The 18,722-nt window shown below is 47.6% G+C and overlaps 1 protein-coding gene across 8 annotated transcripts in view; it reads right to left on the bottom strand.

Moving 5' to 3' along the window:
• SYT6 (synaptotagmin 6) overlaps positions 1-18,463 on the bottom strand; it is a 69,706-nt gene extending 51,243 nt beyond the window's left edge. For 3 of the 8 annotated variants that reach the window (XR_004664561.3, XR_004664560.3, XM_034930155.3), the window contains exon 1: positions 13,078-18,463. Coding sequence is in view for 1 of the 8 variants with exons in the window: in XM_034930155.3 (XP_034786046.3) it covers positions 13,078-13,240 (163 nt within the window). In the remaining 7 variants the exon portion in view is untranslated. Of the gene's footprint in view, positions 1-2,158; positions 2,247-11,686; positions 12,078-12,234; positions 12,483-13,077 lie in introns of those variants that run through there. The other 5 variants (XM_034930178.3, XM_034930170.3, XM_055114217.2 and 2 more) reach the window with 4 other exon arrangements.
• Positions 18,464-18,722: the final 259 nt, after the last annotated feature.

Here is an 18,722-nt window from a genome sequence, read left to right on the forward strand (position 1 = left end):
TGAGTTGACTTCAAGTGAATGAGATTGAGCATAATCTCTTTAAGGGCAAGGATTATGTTCTTCTGTACTCCCAGAACTCTGTGCATAGTAGGCTCAATAAATACTTCTATTAAGTTGGAATCTGATCTACACAGTGCACTTCAAAGCTAAATACAGGCACACTTCATTTTGCTATGCTTCACTTTATTGTGCTTCACAGATCCTGTATTTTTTACAAATTGAAGATTTGTGGCCACCCTGCCTTGAACAAGTCTTTCTGTGCCAGTTTTCCAACAGCATGTGCACATTTTGTGTCTGTCTGTCACGTTTTGTTAATTCTCACATTATTTCAAACTTTTAAATTACTATTATGGTTGTTATGGTGATCTATGATCTGTGATCAGTGATCTTGGATATTCCTATCGTCATTGTTTTGAGGCGTCCTGAGCTGCATCCATGTAAGATGGCCAACCTAATTGATAAATGTTGTGTGTGTTCTGGCTGCTCCCTTGGCTGGCCATTCCTCTCCTTAGGCCTCTCTATTTGCTGAGGCACAACAATATTGAAATTAGGCCAATTAATAACCTTGCTTTGACTTCTAAGTGTTCAGGTCAAAGAAAGTGTCACATGACTCTCATTTTAAATCAAAAGCTAGAAATAATGAAGCTTAGTGAGGATGGCATATCAAAAGCCAAGACAGGCCAAAAGCGAGGCATTTTGTGCCTCACAGCCAAGTTGTGAATGCAAAGAAAAAGATCTTAAAGGAAATCAGAAGTGTTACTCCAGCAAACACACAAATGATAAGAAAGCAAAACAGTCTTATTGCTGATGTGGAGAGAGCTTTAGTGGTCTGGACAGAAGATCAAACCAGCCCCAACATTCTCTTAAGCCAAAGCCTAATCCAGAGCAAGACAGTACCTTTCTTTCATTCTATGAAGACTGAAAGAGGAGAGGAAGCTGCAGAAGAAACGTTTGAATCTAGCAGAGGTTGGTTCTTGAGGTTTAAGGAAAGAAGTCCTCTCCATAATGCAAAAGTTCAAAGATGAAGCAGCAAGTGCTGATGTAGAAACTGCAGTAAGTGATTCAGAAGATCTAACTAAGATAATTGATGAAGGTGACTACACTAAACAACAGATTTTCAGAGTAGAAGAAATAGCCTTATATTGGAAGAAGATGCCATCTAGGGCTTTCATAGCTAGAAAGGGGAAGTCAATGCCTGGCTTCAAAATTTCAAAGGACAGGCTGACTCTCTTTTTAGGGGCTAACACAGCTGATGACTTTAAGATGAACCCAATGCTTATTTACCATTCCAAAAATCCTACGGCCCTTAAGAATTATGCTCAATCTACTCTGCCTATGCTCTAAAAATGGAAAAACAAAACCTGGATAATAGCATATCTGTTTAAGAATGGTTTACTGAATATTTTAATTCCACGGTTGAGACTTACTGCTCAGAAGAAATGATTCCTTTCAAAATATTACTGCTCATTGACTATGCACCTAGTCACCCAAAGGCTCTGATGCAGATGTACAAGGAGATAAATGTTGTTTTCACGCCAGCTAAAACAACGTCCATTCTGCAGCCCATGGATCAAGGAGTAATTTCAACGTTCAAATCTTAGGCTTTAGCTGTCATAGACAGTGATTCCTCTGATGGATCTGGGCAAAGTAAATTGAAAACTGAATAGGATTCACCATTCTTGATGCCATTAAGAACATTCATAATTCAGGGGAAAAGGTCAAAATATCAACATTAACTGAAATTTAAAAGAAGTTGATTCCAAACATCGTGAATGGCTTTGAGGGGTTCAAGACCTCAGTGAAGGAAATAACTGCAGATGTGGTGGAAATAGCAAGAGAACCAGAATTAGAAGTGGAGCCTGAAGAATGGATGAGGAGTTCCTTCTTGTGGATGAGTAAATAAATTGTGGATGAGTAAATATTTTATCTTCTTGAGATAAAATATACTCCAGGTAAAGATGCTGTGAACATTGCTGAAATGACCACAAAGGACTTAGAATATTACATAACCTTAGTTGATAAAGCAGTGGCAGGGGCTGAGAGGATTGACTCCAATTTTGAAAGAAGTTCTACTATGGATAAAATGCTATCAGACAGCGGTGCATGCTACAGAGATATCTTTAGTGAAAGGAAAAGTCCATTGACCCAGCAAACTCACCGTTGTCTTAAGAAATTGCCACAGCCACTCCAGCCACCAGCAACCACCAAACTGATCAGTCAGCAGCCATCAACATCGAAGCAAGACCCTCCACCAGCAAAAAGAGATTAAGACTCACTGAAGGCTCATTTTTAGCAATTTAGCATTTTTTAGCAATCAAGCTTTTAAAATTAAGGTGTATATATTGTTTTTGGGTGTAATTCTATTGCACACTTAATAGGCTACAGTATATTTTACACTGTATATGTGTATATATATAGGTATATATATTACAATGTATACTTTTTGTAAGGCTTTAGCTGCCATGGATAGTGATTCCTCTGATGGATCTAGGCAAAGTAAATTGAAAACCATATGAATAGGATTCACCATTCTTGATGCCATTATATTTACAGTATATTACAGTATATTTTATACTGTGTGTATATGTATATATTCACATATATGTATATATACATATATGTATATACTGTATACACTTAATAGACTACAGTATATTTTATACTATATATATTTTATTTAATTCTATTGTGCTATTCTAATAATTCTATTTCTTTTTATAAAATATACTTTAGTCTATTAAGTGTACAATAGAATTACACAAAGTTATATATATGTTTACATGTGTACACATATAAATTACATATACTTATATGTATAAAAGTTTTAGATACATATATGTATATATAGTATAAAAGTAGTATAGTATAAAAGTTATGTGTGTATATATACATATATAGTATAAAAGTAGCATAGTTTAAAAGTTATATATATCTATATATACATACATACATATGTATATGTGTATAAGTTATATATAACTTATATGTGTATATATACATATAAGTTATATATAACTTATGTGTGTGTATATATATATAACTTTTATATGCACTGGGAAACCAAAAAATTTGTGTGACTTGCTTTATTTTGATATGTGCTTTATTGCAGTAGTCTGTAACTGAACCTACAATATCTCCCAGGTATTCGTGTACAAATGATTCCTAGAGCTGTCCTCCTCCATTCCTGTGGCTATTCAAGAGCTTTGCTGTAAAACTGGTATTTTAAATGTTGTGATTGGTTTGGAGGTGGGCTCTCACTCCCCCACCCCCAGCCCACCCCTGACCCCAGGGATGCCCATTATCCCAAGAAAGGGGTATGCCCCTATGAGGGATGCCCCTCTTTGTGAGAAATTATTAAGCAGACCTCCCATCCCACTTCCCTCTCCAAATTTGGGAATGAACCTTTGAGCCCAAGGCCTCTTCTTGCTCGGAGTAGAGAAGTTAGAAGGCTCTGAACCAAGGGCATACTTTGCAGGGTTTGCAAAAAGGTTACTGTGGACAAACTAGCAGAAGAGTTTTGTTTGGCTTGCTTAATGATTGAAACGTTAAGAAATTCCATCATCATCGTCACCCCAGACTTCTGAATTCACTGGAAAAGACCAATGACTTGGTAATTGAACATGGGCTCCCACATGGTGGGAACTGGTGACTCTCTTTGTAAGGATATGTCCTCACCAGCTCAACCCTCCACTTCCTGTTCCCTGTCTGGCCCCTGAAAGCTTGTAAGTTTGAAGCCTCTGTATTAGCCTGTCCAAATGCCTTAAAAATCTTACTATTTAAGGTAAGAAATGACCCCACAAGTAGTGAGGCCAGGCTGTGCCTTTAAAGATGGCAGCAGTGGTCCACAGAAGGGACTTGCTTGGAGTCACAGGTTGGTCAGACACAGAACCTGGACTAGGGTCCAGATGTCCACCACCCAGGCTGGCACTCTTTCCTCTGCCCTGACCTGTCTGTCTCTGGTTAAACTGTAGGCTACTATGACACGTGTTTTTCCTCTTTGTCTGATTCAGGGCCTCACATAGAAACTGGCACATGGAATGAATGAGTGACTGAAAGAATGATGTATGAGAAGGCTGTAATTAGCTCTCATTTCAATTAAGTTCAAGCAACATTTACTGAGTACTTGCCATGTGCCAAGTTCTGAGCGAGGCTTGAATGCCCAGGCCCCTGCTAAGGGGATCCAGGTACTCCCACAGCACATAGGCTCCAGGGAAAGAGATCCCACATCAGGGGCCAAGAAGGAGTTGAGGATATCAGCCACTCTCTCTGGGAAGCCAGCACTGCCTTTTGATTCCTTTGCTGCAAGTTACTTGCCTAGACCAGTTATCACCTCCGAGAATAGGTAATAATAGCAGAGAATCCTCAAGTCCTGAGCCACCTACCACCACCCCCTTCCCAAGCCTTCCCAAGGCCTGGCTCCCTGCACAGGGACATTAGAGCCTTTCCCTGGCCAAAGGAGCTGGAGGTAGTCCTTCACCTGGAGACTGCCAGACACCGGGAAAGCTCATTCTAAGTCAACTTCTATACTAAAGGTCTCCAATGTGGTGGTGTCTCCAGTGGGGTGAAGCTCGGGGCAGGTGGACACAAGAGAAAAAAACCAAGCCATTTTAATATTTATAATCTTTAAAAGAAATCAAATTTTTAATATGCAGGTTGATAGGAATAATAGCATGTTATTAGATTTAGGCAATTTATTCAACATTACTATGTCTAAGGTTCAAAGAGCTTTATATCTATTCACTCATTTAATCCTCTCCAATGAAAAAGGTATGATTATTATCCTCATTTTGCAGATGTGGAAACTGTGGCACAGAAGGTTAAATAGATTTCCCAGGTCACACAACTAGTGAGTGGTGAAACTGGGCTACAACCCAGCCAGTCTGGTTCTGAAGTATCACCTCTGTGGAGCATGTATGTAACTTGGGAACAAAAAAACATATATTGGAGGTACTAAGTTGTTTTTTTTTTTTTTTTTTTTTTTTTTTTTTTTTACCTGTTATGAGTTCATGATCTAAATAATTTGGAGACTCTTTCTTCAGGTCTTTATCCTAGTGGGCTCACCAGGAAAGTCACCACAGCTATATGTGTCCTTATTCTACATATCTGGCCATCTCTAGCCCTTCACATCTGTTCTCTGTTACAGCTGTTCTGGATGCATTCTCTGCAATATGAGTCACCTCAAAACAAAAGGTGTTTCTAGGGCTTTGCTTTCCTTTGATCATACATCTTACTTGTTCTGGTAATAATTAGAATTTTAATGAGAAGGGGAGTAGGGGGAATCTAGAGAGCACAGAGTGCATTTAAATGTTCAGCCTGACAAATAATTGAATTCGTAAATGAAAAGAGAGGTAGGAGAAGGGGGTGGGGCAGGACAATGAGGTTTTCCTCGGTGTGGTTGCTATTTAGATTGCCTCTCCATGTAACCCCCAGCTGCTGTTCCCTCAGAGCTGTGATTAGGGGAGGCAGAGGGCATGGTTTTTTGGAATCAGCACCCAGCACTCAATACTGGTTATATGAGACCAGGAGGCCCATCCTATGCCTGAAGAATCTTATTGCAGGACTAGAGGAGCCTGGGCTTTTGACATCTCACTGGCAGGCAGTGCAAGGAGAATTAGGTCTCAAACACTGAGTGGGTTTGTCTTCACAGGAGATGCAAGGTTGGTGAGCAAGGCTAGTAAGACCAGAAGCAGGCAGCAGGGAGGAGGTGACTGTAGAAGATTCAGCTCATTTAAAATCACTGTATGTGGCCTTGAACTCAGACATCCCTCATCTCCTAGTTTAAGTTACATTGAGATTAGAAAGGGCTGTAGGCTTCTGTACAGCCTAAGGGCTGCATAAAGGCCCAGATAACCTAAGCTGTGTGCCTTCCCACTCTGGGCTTGCTGGGGCCAACCCACTGGGACATGTCCCCTAGGAAATCACAGGTGCACAAATAGCCTTCAAAACCCTTTTCCCATTCACATCTTGTTTGAACTTTGACCCCTTGAGGCAGCTAGAACTTTGATGGGCAACTCTGCCAGTTTCTGAGTCCTGATCCAGTGCTCTTCCAATTTACACCACATGTTCACTTCAGGAAAAGCTAGAAGTAAGCCTCCAGTAAGGGAGAGAGGGCTCAGCCCAGCACTGAAAAAGAGAAAGTACTTCCTAGGTATTTGGATGCTTCTTCCCTGTCTTCTTCTTTACCTCCTCTTCAGCTTAGAGAGAAGGAAGCATTGCCCTGAAGTCAGACTGGCCTCACTAACAGTCTACCTCTACTAGTTTTAAACTGTGACCTTGGCAAACTATGTAACACTTCTCAGCCTCAGTTTCCTCATCTATAAATTGGGGGTAATAATAGTATCTACCTTAGAGGGTCATTGTGAGGTTTAAATGAGACCAAAACTGTTGAGGATAGTGCCTCAGATGTAATAAGCAATATAATAAATATTACCTATTTTTATTAGAATTAGTTATGCCCAGCCCAATTTGAAACAGTCCTTAGTTTTGAAATTTGTTTAATGGGCAGAACACCTGAAAACCATTGAACATTAATCAACAGAGATAGCTTTAACCTTGTCTTTACAAACCAAGAACAATCTTACTAGCAGAAATAATATAATGGTTTTGGACATAGCCAGGTCCGTCTGTATCTTGAGACGTAACACAAACTATGGTTCAGATCACACATCTCCAGGCTTTTCCTGCTAATACTCATTTGCTTGCTGCCTCCTCAGTTGTTTTGTTGTTACCATCACCAGCCAGCTGGTGAACAGGAATGAATTCCAAAGAAGTAAGAAGAAGATCATGGAAGAAAAACCTATAATTGAGAACATCCTATGTTCTTGAAAAATTTCTTGAAATTTGGGGAAAAGAAGCCTATTGCTCAATATTCATTGTGAAATGTTTTCATTCAGGCATCAGAGGAGCTCTAGTATTTCATGGGCACCTGATTTGGTAAACCATAGTAGCCAACTCTCCAGCAGTCTCATGGGAGAGAAAACAGCTATGGAACTAGGCTTTGGGATCACACCCCAGTGACATAGCCTTGTACAGGGGCACATGGCTTCTAGCCCTGGCTGTGAAACTGAACTCACAGGTGCTCAGACACAGGATGGACATCTCAGGTGGGCGGCAGTGCCAGAATGACCGACAGCACAGCATGTATCATCTTCATTGCTTTCTAATTGCGTGACCTTGAGCAAGTTATTTAACCTGTCCAAATCTTAGTTTTCTCTTTTATTTAGTAAGGATTCGAATTATTCCTACTTTGCAGAATCATTGTGAATATTAAATAAGCTAAGACTTTGAGCACAGGCCCTGGTACACAGTGAATGTCCCCAAAATGTAAGCTGCTGTTATTCTTCATGTTTTGTTTTTTGGTGGAGGATAACAGTTGACTGTGTATACAGAACAGACACAAAGCTAAGCTAAGTCTTTGAGGCAGGGAAGGGAGACTCCAGATCAGAGGACAAAGAATCTGAGGGACGTCAGGCCCCTCTTCTCTCCTGGGAAGTTGAGATCCCCTTCAAGGCCATCAGGGTAGGATCTGCTTGTCACCTTAAATGAGACTGTCTGGTTGGGGTGATGGCCCATGGTCTCCCTCCTCTTCCAGAAAATGCTGGGTTATTAATTAGCAGCTCAGGGCTTTCTTATCTTCCACCACTGACACTTCTTTCTCCAAAGACAGCCCTAGTGCCCCCTCCCCTCTTCTCCACCCATAGTGTTAGAATTCATCAGCAATTCTTATTGCTTGCTATTGTTCCCATTTTTCTAATGGGCTCCCACGTCAGAAAAATCCATTTTGTAACAGTAACAGGCGTTCTTGCTAACAGATTGTAATTGAAGAGATAAACTGGGAAGAGGAAGCAAAAAGAAAGAACCATTGTCCCTACTCACCCCAAAGCCAGAGAAGGCTGGCTTCAGGGCCTGGAATTGGTTGTGGACCCTCAGAAATGGTCAGTGCTCAGGCTGGGGAGAGCAGGAGCTGCCTCGGCCAAGGAGCTCTCGTGCAGACACAGACAGAGACATAGACAAAGCACAGCCCAGAGGCCAGGGAGCAAGTGATGCAGAGGCCCAGGAGCTTGGAAGAAGAGCGTTTAGCCTGGGAAGAGAAGAGATTCTGGGCAGAACCACTCATAAAATACTAATAATATCATTTATTTATTTATTTATTTATTTATTAATACATAGTGAGCATTATGCCCTTTACATTATCTAATTTAACCTTTCTAGCCTCCCTAAGAAATTGGTATACACCCTTAAAGATAAAGAAACTAAGCATAGAGATGTTAACCAGGTAACTTGTTCAAGGGTACAGTGCATTAAGGAGAAGAGCTGGGATTTGAACCTAGGACTTGCTGATGCCCAAATCTGGGCTCTTGAATCAGGTATCTGGGAGGACTACAGATTGAGCTGTGGAGTCCCAGGCTGGACAGAGAAGTTGGAGTGGGGGCAGGCATTTCTTAGTTGTACTCAGGAGAGGATGGGAGGGATACTCCCGCTTTTTGGCCTGACCCTATGAACCTGGACAGAGGCCCAGAGACTCAGATTATGACCAGCCTGGTGACCACCTGCCCCATCTTCTTCCCTGGAAAGCTGACACTTCAGGTTGCCCACCAGCCACCAGGCAAGTAACCAGTGGCCTCTGGAAAAGGTGTACCTGAGGAATATCTGAGAGAGAGAGAGAGAGAGATTGCGTGTGTGTGTGTGTGTGTGTGTGTGTGTGTGTGTGTGTGTGTTGGGAGAACAGAGCTATTCTGTACTGAGGCTCAGACGTGGCCCATTAATAATAAGCTCTGCCAGGGCTTGTAAGTTTATTAGGAGAACCGGTGTAATTAAAATTCAGGGCTGGGGGGAGGGGAGCAGAGGGCTTTTGCTTCCTTTCCTTCTTTCAGAGATCCAGCCTGAGCTACCAATGGGGATAATTAGCAGAGTCCAAACAGAGAAGGAATTAATGCTCCTGAAAAAGCTGTGATGAGGAGAGACAATGCCAAGCTAATTACGGCCGCACCAAGCTTTATGACTGGGCGCTCACTTCCACCATCATTAGGGGATTCAGAGCTAAATCGGAGACTAATGTGGAGTGTTACAGCTAACAGAACATTGGCACTAATTTAACAATTATTAATATTATTAGTTTGGTGGATGGTAACTGTACCTTTCTGCCTGAGGGGTCAGGGCATGTGGCCCTTCTGAATGTGGGATCAAGGCTGGAGTGATGGAGGTGGAGGGCAGACAGCCAGAAATTCTTTTCCCTCTATGCTTCTCTCCCTGTTTGTACCTGCAACTAGTGAGAGGAGGGGTCTGCCTGGGTCCTCGGGGAGCAAGAAAGAGTTCAGTGCTCCTAGAAGAAAGAAGGGAGGGATGAGGTTGTGTCATTATACTTGGAGGGTCCAGATCTGGATGCCCCTGTTTATTTCTACTTTCAGAGACTCCTCTGATTTCAGTTCCTAAGTGTGACTCAGTCCTTAGAGGCTTCTTTTCCTAAGCAAGAATAGAAAGGGTGCCACCCAGTTTAGACGGGACTTTGTCTTAGCATGCTTTCCCCACTCCAGACAACCCTATACAGACCATAAAGAAACCTGGTTTGATCCAGATGCCTCAATGCCACTCCTCACTATTTGCAGCCACATGTTATACCCCTAACTCTGTGGACAGGGAAGATAAACTTCAGACAGTTAGAAGAGAACATGTCTTTTGTACAGAGCTTAGAGGGATGACACGTACTGAAACCACCATCCCTACTTGACGTTCTCATCAAAGTCAGAGGGAGAAGAAAACTTCTAGAACTATAAATCTAAGGGCTCTACAACTCCTAGATACTGGACCCTGCTTCTAGAACTCTAAAGCTCAAAACACACTAGTCAGAATATCATCTCCTTGGGTTCTAAAGGATTGTGCATTGTACCTTTCCTCAAAAAGGGCAAAATCTGCAGAATTCCATCCTTCCAGTGAGAAGGACAAACATCACATAAATTTCATGGCCACAGGTAAACTGGAGTTAACCACTCCCGGCTGCCAGCCTAAGAAAAACAGGGAAGCTTGAGGTCTCCTGTCAGGTTTCTGCATTTGCTGGAGCACTTCTGGACCTCTGCTTGCTACCTTAAGTCCAGAACCCATGCTGACCATACCTAAACCTCTGCAGCTTGGCTTATGGAAAAAGTTCATTCATTTCTACAAGGCAAATGACACAATGAAAGGTGGAGAACTGCTTATTAGTGTTCACTTGGGGTGTATTAAGGAGAATAGCAGGCCTATGGCTTCAGAGTTTTTAAAGAAAAAGGGGAAACTTGCTTTTAGTTTGGACAGTTTGTGTACAGGTGTTTCCAAGTCAGGGTCTGATTAACTGAGACTTCCTGTGCAATTCCTAGCACAGACTCTAGCCTATAGAGGAGTCTCAGCAAATGACAGTGGAGTCTGAATCTCAATCTCAGGGTGTTACTAGAAATCTGTAAGCTAGAGACTTAGAACAGGAAGAAGTCAAGGGAAAACATAAAATGGTAAACAGAGCTGGGCCTGCTCTAGCCACTTGCATTTTTCATAAAACTGCAACAAATGAAAAGCTCTAGCATTGTGCTGGTTGGAGAATCTGGACCCAGAGAGCAGGCTGGGAGGCGGAACAGCTGGAGCCTGGTCCTGAACTCCATGGCATCTCCCCAGACCCTCTGGTCACCTAAATTCTCAAAATCCCAAGGCCACTCTCAACCACTATCTTTCTCTTGCTATGATCAAAGGGTCTGCTCCTGCCTCCCCATATCCCTTTCAGCCTCCCAGCTTGGACCCTGGGCTTCCTGGGACTTGTGACTCAGCAGCCAAAGTTAAAGTTTTCCTGAGCTAACAACTAGAACTCATCTTCTGATGCAGCCTGCAGGGAAGGCATAGTAATTCATCTGGGCCTGCCGACTCTCACCCCTCAGGCTTTTCTCACCCTCAACCTGACCATCCAGGCACCTGTCATTCCAGATTATGGGTATCTCTGTGGAGTCAGAACACCTGTGCCTCCCCCTACCAAGATGTGCTGCACACATACAGCCCTGCCCCACTTCCAGCAACTTCCACCGTCACCCCCAGCATTTCTGCCCTGAACAGACAGGAGAGTCAGCTTCCATCCCAGATGGAACTCCACAGGTATGTTCTCACCCTCTAGGCTCTGAGGGTCAGGATCAGCATTAAGGCTCCACTGGAGATGGATCATTGGTGGAAAAGATGGAAGGGAGCTGGGGAGTAGGGAGAGGCAGGAAGAGACTCCCTGATAGGGAAAATTCTGTGTCTGGTGTGTATGCGCGGTGTAGGAGGGGATGGCACCAGAGAACCAGAGTCTTATAATAATAACTTGTTAGGCTAATGTGTTCTGCGAATCTCCAAGGCAGGGAATCAACTTCCCCAACCTCCATCTCTGTACCACCCTCTAAAAGTTCTTTATGTCTAACCTCAGTCCCTTCTGCTGCAGTGATCAAACCATTGACTAAACACTGCCACAACTAGGGACAGCAGCGCCTCCTACGACCCTCACAGGGCTCAGGTGGGCTCCACTCACCCCAAGGCTGGATACAGCCCCCTCACACACACAAGCCTCCCCTTGGCCCACCGCCCCCTCCCCCGAACTGCTCCTCACGGGTATCTACCTCTATATACGACCTTTAACCTCAAGTGAAAGAAAACAGGACCCTGGGACCTGCAGCCGCTGGGGAGTTTACCCCACCTGTACCTGCTCCCAGAACCGCCGGTCCCTGGCTTCTCGTCCCTGGAGCAGCGCGTAGGGACCAAATTCCCGCCTCTGGCAGCCCCTTTCTCCCCTTCCCGCGCCAGCGGTGCAGAGCCACTGAGCAACTCCCGAGTGCTCCTAGGCCCAGCGCTACTGGGGTCGGGGTGGGGGAATAAGGAGGGATGGAGCCTGCAGAGCCTCCTGGAACCCCGGCGTCCTGGTCCTTGCAGGATCCCCCCACCCCCACTCCGCATTATCTCCAGGCCTCTCACTCCCCCAGCCCCTCCCCCATGGAGGGGACGCGACCCAGTACTCCCTCCCGCCCCGGACCCTCCAGATATCGGGACAAAGAAGCCCCGCGGCAGCCGGCGAGCGTGGCTGCCGGGCACTGGTGCAGCAGGTAAATACCCTGGGCCGGCCGCCACGTCGCCGACCCTCCCGCAGCTCCCGCCGCCAGGGCGCGACACGCCATTCCCCCTGCCGCGACTCCCCGGAGACGCCGCAGCTGCGCGCCAGGGTCCAGCCCGGCGGGGATCGGGCTCGGGACTCACCCGCTCCGGCGAGCTCGACTCAGCTCGGGCTCCCGCCTCGGCTAGGCAGCCGCCTGGGGCTGCGTCCCGCGCAGGGTCAGCGCGGATCGGGCAGGAGGCGCCCTCTTGGCAAAGTCGGCTAGAGGCGCCAGCTCAGTCGCGCACCGGCCCCGAGTCCGAGTCCGAGAGGGACGGAGGGAGCGAGTTATAGGGGCGAGAGGGGTGGGGGAAGGACGCCGCAACACCCTCATACCCTCCCCCACCCCGCCCCCTGTCCCCCGCCCCCCAGCGGAGACGCGGAAAACCACTCGCAGCCGGAGAGACACCCGGACACAAAGACCTCGTGCCAGCCGCAGACCCAAGTTTCTCCCGGAGAGACTGGGGGTCCGCCCGCGTTCACCGCGAGAACACACAAACGGAGGGACAGACCGACGCACGGACCCGGGGACCTCGACACTCGCTAGGAGGCAAGCTCTATTCCTCAGCCGGGCGCCCCTCGTCTCCCGCTCTCTCCATGGACCCCTCTCCTGGCAAATCGCCCGCAGAGCGAGCTTGGAGATGCGAGGGAAACTGAAGCCCCGAGGGTGCCCCGTCCTGGGAGCCTGGCTGTCTGCGGGGTCCCCCGCATTCCGCAGTAGTAATACAGGAGGGCCGGGGGCTTCTACCCCCACCCCCGCTCCCCTTCGGGTCTCTCCTGGCTGTGCAAGCGATGGGCCAGAGGGCTGGACGAGGCTGGCTCCCAATCCAGAATCCCGAGCTGGGGAGTTCTGTCTAGGTTCTGGGGCTCCTGGGACCGGGGCTTTGGGGAAGGGAGACCGCAGGACGGATATCCAGGAAGGGAGGGGGCCCTGGGTCTCCCGTTACCTGCGCCTGCCGCGCTGGGACTCCGCTCTGGGGGCTGCAGCTCGAAGCTCCGACAAGTCTCCACGTCCAGCCCGAGAGGGGGCGGCCGGGCCCGGCACAGCGAGGCGAGGACCGCGAGCGCCTCCTGGCACCGAGGCCCGCCGGCCCCCCACACTCCGCTCATGCCCTAGACACCCAGGCTTGCCGAGCAGCAGCTCGAACCCGCGCCCCGGCCGCACTGGGGCGGGGCACGATGGCCCCAAGAAGACCCTCCCTGCAGCGGCCCCCTGCGGCTCCGCTCTGCTTTTAATCACTTCCCCGCAGGGTCCCCGCCCCTCACGTGGCATCCCGCGGCAGCTGGCAAGTCTGGCGCCTCGCGGCCGCCCCCTCTACACTCAGGGACTGGCCTGAGTCCGGGGGGTGGGGGTTTCGAGGCGGGAAGCCGGGCTGTCCCGAATCTCGGAGGGTGCAAGGCCAGGAAAGAGTCCGGGTTCCCACTCCGCATTCACTGCCTGGTGTGACCTTGGGCGTCTCTGAGCCTCAATTTTCGTCTCCGTAAAGGAGGTGTAATGATTTTAAGTACTTCACGGACTCCCTGGGGATAGAAAGATCGTGTTTGTGAAAACACTGGGTAAACTGCCACATGCCACACGAATGACAGAGAAATAGATAACCCCGTAACAGAAAGAGCGACGGTCAGGCAGGGTCTGGGAGGACCTTGGCCGAGGTTCCTGACGGGAGCAGTTAGACTGGCCCCCGAGTCCCAGCTTCGGAGGTAGAAGACCCCAAGACAGGCGGGCGATGCGAACTGCAAGACTTTCCGAGCTCCGCAATCCTGCGGTCCGCGGTACCCGCATGTTGCTATGGCGACGGGAGGCAGCGGCCGTCTCTCTCCATGGCAACGGGAGGGAAAAGTTTCTGGCGAACAGGAATGGGGGGTCATTTCAAGAGGGCGCAGGGCGCTCAGTTCCGCCGACCCACCTCCTTGCTTCGGTGAAACAGCACCAGAGATCATGTATCTTTCTGCTAAGCATAACAAGAAAGACAGAAAGCTCAACGGGAGGATTGAGGCTAGACTTAAAGTAGAGATCCCCTCAGAAACTGTGGAGTGAGGCCCAGGAACAGATTGGCTGAGAGGCTTCGAGCTGCCTCACTCAGCGCTGGAAGTCTGTGAGCCATGGTCAGGGAGGCCGGGGGACCAGCGCCCTGCAGGGGCCTATCTCGGGAGTCTCTTGATCTACACCTGTCGGCGGTGGGGCCCCTTCTGAGTGGGGCTCGCCTGAAGCCCCAGACTCAGGTCCATTTGCTCTCCCGGAGCTGGGAAGGAAGCTTTAGCTGCAGCCCCTGGAAGCTGCTGGGTTGGTGTATGCCCGAGTGGCTGGCGAGGGAGAAAGGTCTTGCCTCTTAATTAACACGCTTATTGGAAGTGACTCGGGCAGTGACTCACGTTCCGGAGGGAGGAGATTCGGAGCCTTAGCTCCTGGCGGTCTCCACTGCGCGCCATCTGTGCCAACCGGCCCTTGGACTTGCGATCCCCTAGCAGCTAGTGCCTGGGGCACCAAGGGCTAAGGCAAGGCCTGTGAGGACCCTGGCCCAGCCAGGCGGCTTTTCCACCGTGAGGCGCTCCCTGGCTCTGTCCACGGTGCTGAAGACCCAGTTGGTGCTACCATCGCGTGGGCATAAGTTTAGGGGACGAGGGAGAGGCAATTGTTGAAGGTTCGCAGCTTCCACCCTGACCCCTGTGCCTGTGATAGCAGAAGGCTAGGAACTCAGGCAGGGACCAAGCAGACACGACGCAGGCGATACTGTGCAATCCGGGCTACCTTCCTGCTGGAGGTGTTTGGTTGCTGTTCCAAAAACAAGTGGGGCTCTGGCATCCCTATTCGCCTTCCTGGTGCTTCTGAAAACCCACCTGAGGAGCCTAGAGGCCCCATTAACTTCTTTTCCATCACCCGATGCACATCTCAGCACCCAGAAGAGCCTCTGGCTACACGCTTATTAGCAGTTTCCCAAGTGGCAGGTTTGTGTTTATGTAAAATACAAATGGAGAACTGCTCTTTGCCCGTGTTTATGGCAACTCTGTCACTCCCCTGCTATTTCTCCCTCCCCCTCGCGAGTTCCTGGGGGAAATTCACAGAACAAAGCGCCTTGTTTTGCCTTTGCAGAGAATGAAAAAACACAGGACCATTCCAAGGGCCCAGACCTGTGATGCAGGGAAATCAATATTTTGCTTACATCGAGTGGGGGAATTTGCATCTAAACTGAAGGCAAAGGAGCTTGTTTGGAGCAGAGCAGGTGGCAGGAACCGAGAATTAACAGATAATTTCTCATTGTTCCCGGATTCAGCCTCCACACTCGGCAGGCGCTTCTGCAGCGTCTCTGGCGCCCCGGCAGCAGCTCCGGACCTGGCATTTCTCAATCTAGCAGTGTGAAGGAGCTGCTGCCCTGATAGGGCTGCAGAAACAGGTTAGGGCCCCTGGGTCAGTCAATAGCTATTGAAGTTGGATTGTAGGAGTTAGGGTGTGTGAGAGAGACAGAGAGAAAGAAACAGAGACAGAAATAGAGGCAAGAGACAGATACAAATGAGAGAGACAGAGGATGAGACAGAGATACAGAGAGACAGTTATAGGAAATAGAGAACAGAGAAACAGACAGGGAGACAGATGTACAGGTAAAGAAACACACATTCAGAAGGAGACATTAAGATAAAGCCTCACCCTAGTTGTCCTCTTTAGCCCGCTACCTCCCCCAGCCCCCAGATCAATTGCTGATACCACTGTGGTCACATAACCAGCCACAAAGCAGAAAAATTCTTCATGTAATGATGGAAACTTTTTTGTCTCTCAAACCCCTTTGCCCTGCAAACCCAACCCCCAAACACACCTTTGCTTCTTCCCATATGAAGAGATAAAATTCAGAGTCCCAGGGTCCCACCAAGAGCTGGGAGGGAGGATCCAGGGTCCCACTCAAACCCAGAGAGGGAAAGAGGTGGAAAGAAGTGGAATTGTTGCCCTTCAATTCTATCTTTCAGAGAAATCCCATTCTGAGTTTGGGTTTAGGGGTGGGGAGGAGAGAAGCAGGAGCAGAGACAGTTAAGCATGGAGTGGTGGCAAATAAGTACATTGGACAGGGCCTGGGAGGGCTGGGATTCAGGGCTGGTGCACCAAAGCAGCCATGAGGCTGTCACATCCCCTATCTGGGGTTCAGTGTGCCTATGTGAAGTTGGATTAGGAGCTCTTTGAGGCTCCTTCCAGCAACAACACTCTAGGATTTTACATGAGGGAGAAAAGAGGAGGCTGGGGCAAAGGGAGGAGGGAGGCAGCCTTTCCTGGCTCTGAAGCTGAGGGTGGTTTTACAGAGGCCAACTCACTTTCAGCTCCCCCTCCCCCATCGTTCTCATTGTGCCTACAGCCATGCATGGAGCATCCTGAGTCTGGGCACCTCCAGACCAGACTTCTCAGATGCAGGAAGAGGAGCTGGGGTGGAATGGGAGGCAGAATGAGAGGAGGTTTGAGACAGAAACAAGAGGCCTCCCACTCCTATGCCCTCCTCTCTTCGGAAATAGCCAATGCGCTCATCTCCTGCCCCCAACTTAAGTCTCTGCCCTTGGGCAGGCTCCCACTCTGCTCTGAGCAGCAATGTCTTGTTGAGTTATGTTGCAAATAAAATAAATTAAAACCAAATAATAATTTCTTTAAAAAAATTGAACCTTGGTAGGAAATTGCTAATGCTGTAGGCGGGAAGAATGAGCTCCTTTGACATGAGCCGATGTGTCATATTGTCTTTCCATCTCAATGCAATTTCTAAATAGGGAGCCCTTTCCCCATTCCCTCCTCCCTCCAAGTCCCCAGCAGAAATGTAAAGGGAGCAGTCTGACGATTGTAGCTGGATTGTCTGACGTGCAGGGAGAGACACAGAGGAATAGACACACAAGCACACCTACAGCTTTGCCACGTGGATAGAAGCTAAGGAGGCTCTGACCCAACCCTGAGGGCCCCTGGTCTCTTCTCCCCACCTCCCCCATCCTCTGCTTACTGAGGCATGTAGCTGCCTTCTGCAGAAGTGTTAATTTACTCAAAAAAACAAACATCAGTTGAACCTAGTCTACTGCCAATGGAGAATCAAGTTGAGGTCCTGTATTTGAGGGTATAACTTCATATCATTATTTGGAATAAACTGTACTATGGATTCCCTATGGGGTTTCAGCCAGAACAGCTTTATCAGTATTTCCTGCAGATGACACTCTCTCCCTCAGCCCCCATACCAAGATAGCAAATCTAGCCAAAGCTGGGTGACTTCTGCAAATCATGCTGTCCCAAGCCATCATCAGAGTTTTCAGGGATTCCTCCTTACCTGAGAAGATGCAGAAGACGTTGCAGAGCTCAAGGTCAATGCCTAGGTGCTTTTTGAAAGTGTCCATTCTTGCTTTTATTCCAAGAAATATGCTTGGCAGTTCAAACATCCTGAACCAGGGTATATTTGCCTCTCTCCCATTCCTCCCCTATTTCAGCAGTCTCATCTCTGTTCTGTGCTCTCTGCTCAAGCACACAATATTCCACATCAGACTTGGGAAGACTGGACAATGTTTTCTGCATCCAGCCTGGCTTTGTGGACAAAAGCAGGCTGGAGTTCGGGGAAGCAGAGACAGGTTGAAGGTCAGAAGGCAGTATCATCCTTCAAACAACTTTAGAGCTAGGCCTAACCATGGTGGGTCGAGGTCTGTCTTCATTACTGAGAAGTGAAGATGATGTCAGAGTGGAAGGGCTAGGAAGGGAGCCAAATAGTCCTCTTCTCACTGACTTTGTACAGAAGAAACAGCACGGCTTTGGAGTTGGACCGATCTGCGTTCAAATCCTGGGTCTGTTATTTACCAACTGGATTGCTTTAGGTGCTATACTTTAGCTCTCTGAACTTCAGCTTCCTCATTTGTAAAACGGGACATATAGGGCCTGCTTCACAGTGTACAAGGCAAGGATTACATGAGTTGGGTTAAATGGTGAAGGTACTGTGACTGATCCATGGCAAGTGTTAAATGATGGTTCCTGTCCCCTTTCTTCCTTTTTTCAGAATGTAGAGGAAAATTTAGCAGGTACACTACTCAGAGGTTAACCTGTATTCTTCCATGGGGCAAGTCTCTGCAAATTGTCCAGAAGGAATTTATCTCATTTAATTCTTACAAAAATACTGAGAGGCACAATGGGTGGATCCTAATCGTCCATCTAGTAGATGAGGAGATTAAGTGACTGGTTCCTAGTCCACAAGGGAGGAGATGGCAGAGAACTGGAATTCAGACCTTCAGACAGCAGATCAGCGCTCCTTCCTTCTTCACCATGCTGCAGAAAGATGGTGGGGATGTGAATACTTTTTCTTATTTTCTTACAAAAGGTTACAATATTTTAAAATTGCCTTTACAATAAATAAAAATTTAGAAATAAATTACAATGCAGTGAAAGATTTTTTCCTGTGCCTCTTTGCAATGCTCTTGGCTCTTTGACCTTAGCCATTTCAGTTGCCTCTTGGACCCAGTTACTGGTCTAGAGGAAAGATGGTGTCATTGATAAAATACGGGGTTGGGGCCAGACAGCTTCATGGCTCCATACGTGCTTGGTTGCTTCACTCTTGACAGAGGTAGGACTCCTCAGAGAGCAGCTTGGGGTGTCTCTGTG

This window comes from Pan paniscus, chromosome 1 (assembly GCF_029289425.2).
Source record: "Pan paniscus chromosome 1, NHGRI_mPanPan1-v2.0_pri, whole genome shotgun sequence".
NCBI lineage: Eukaryota > Metazoa > Chordata > Mammalia > Primates > Hominidae > Pan > Pan paniscus.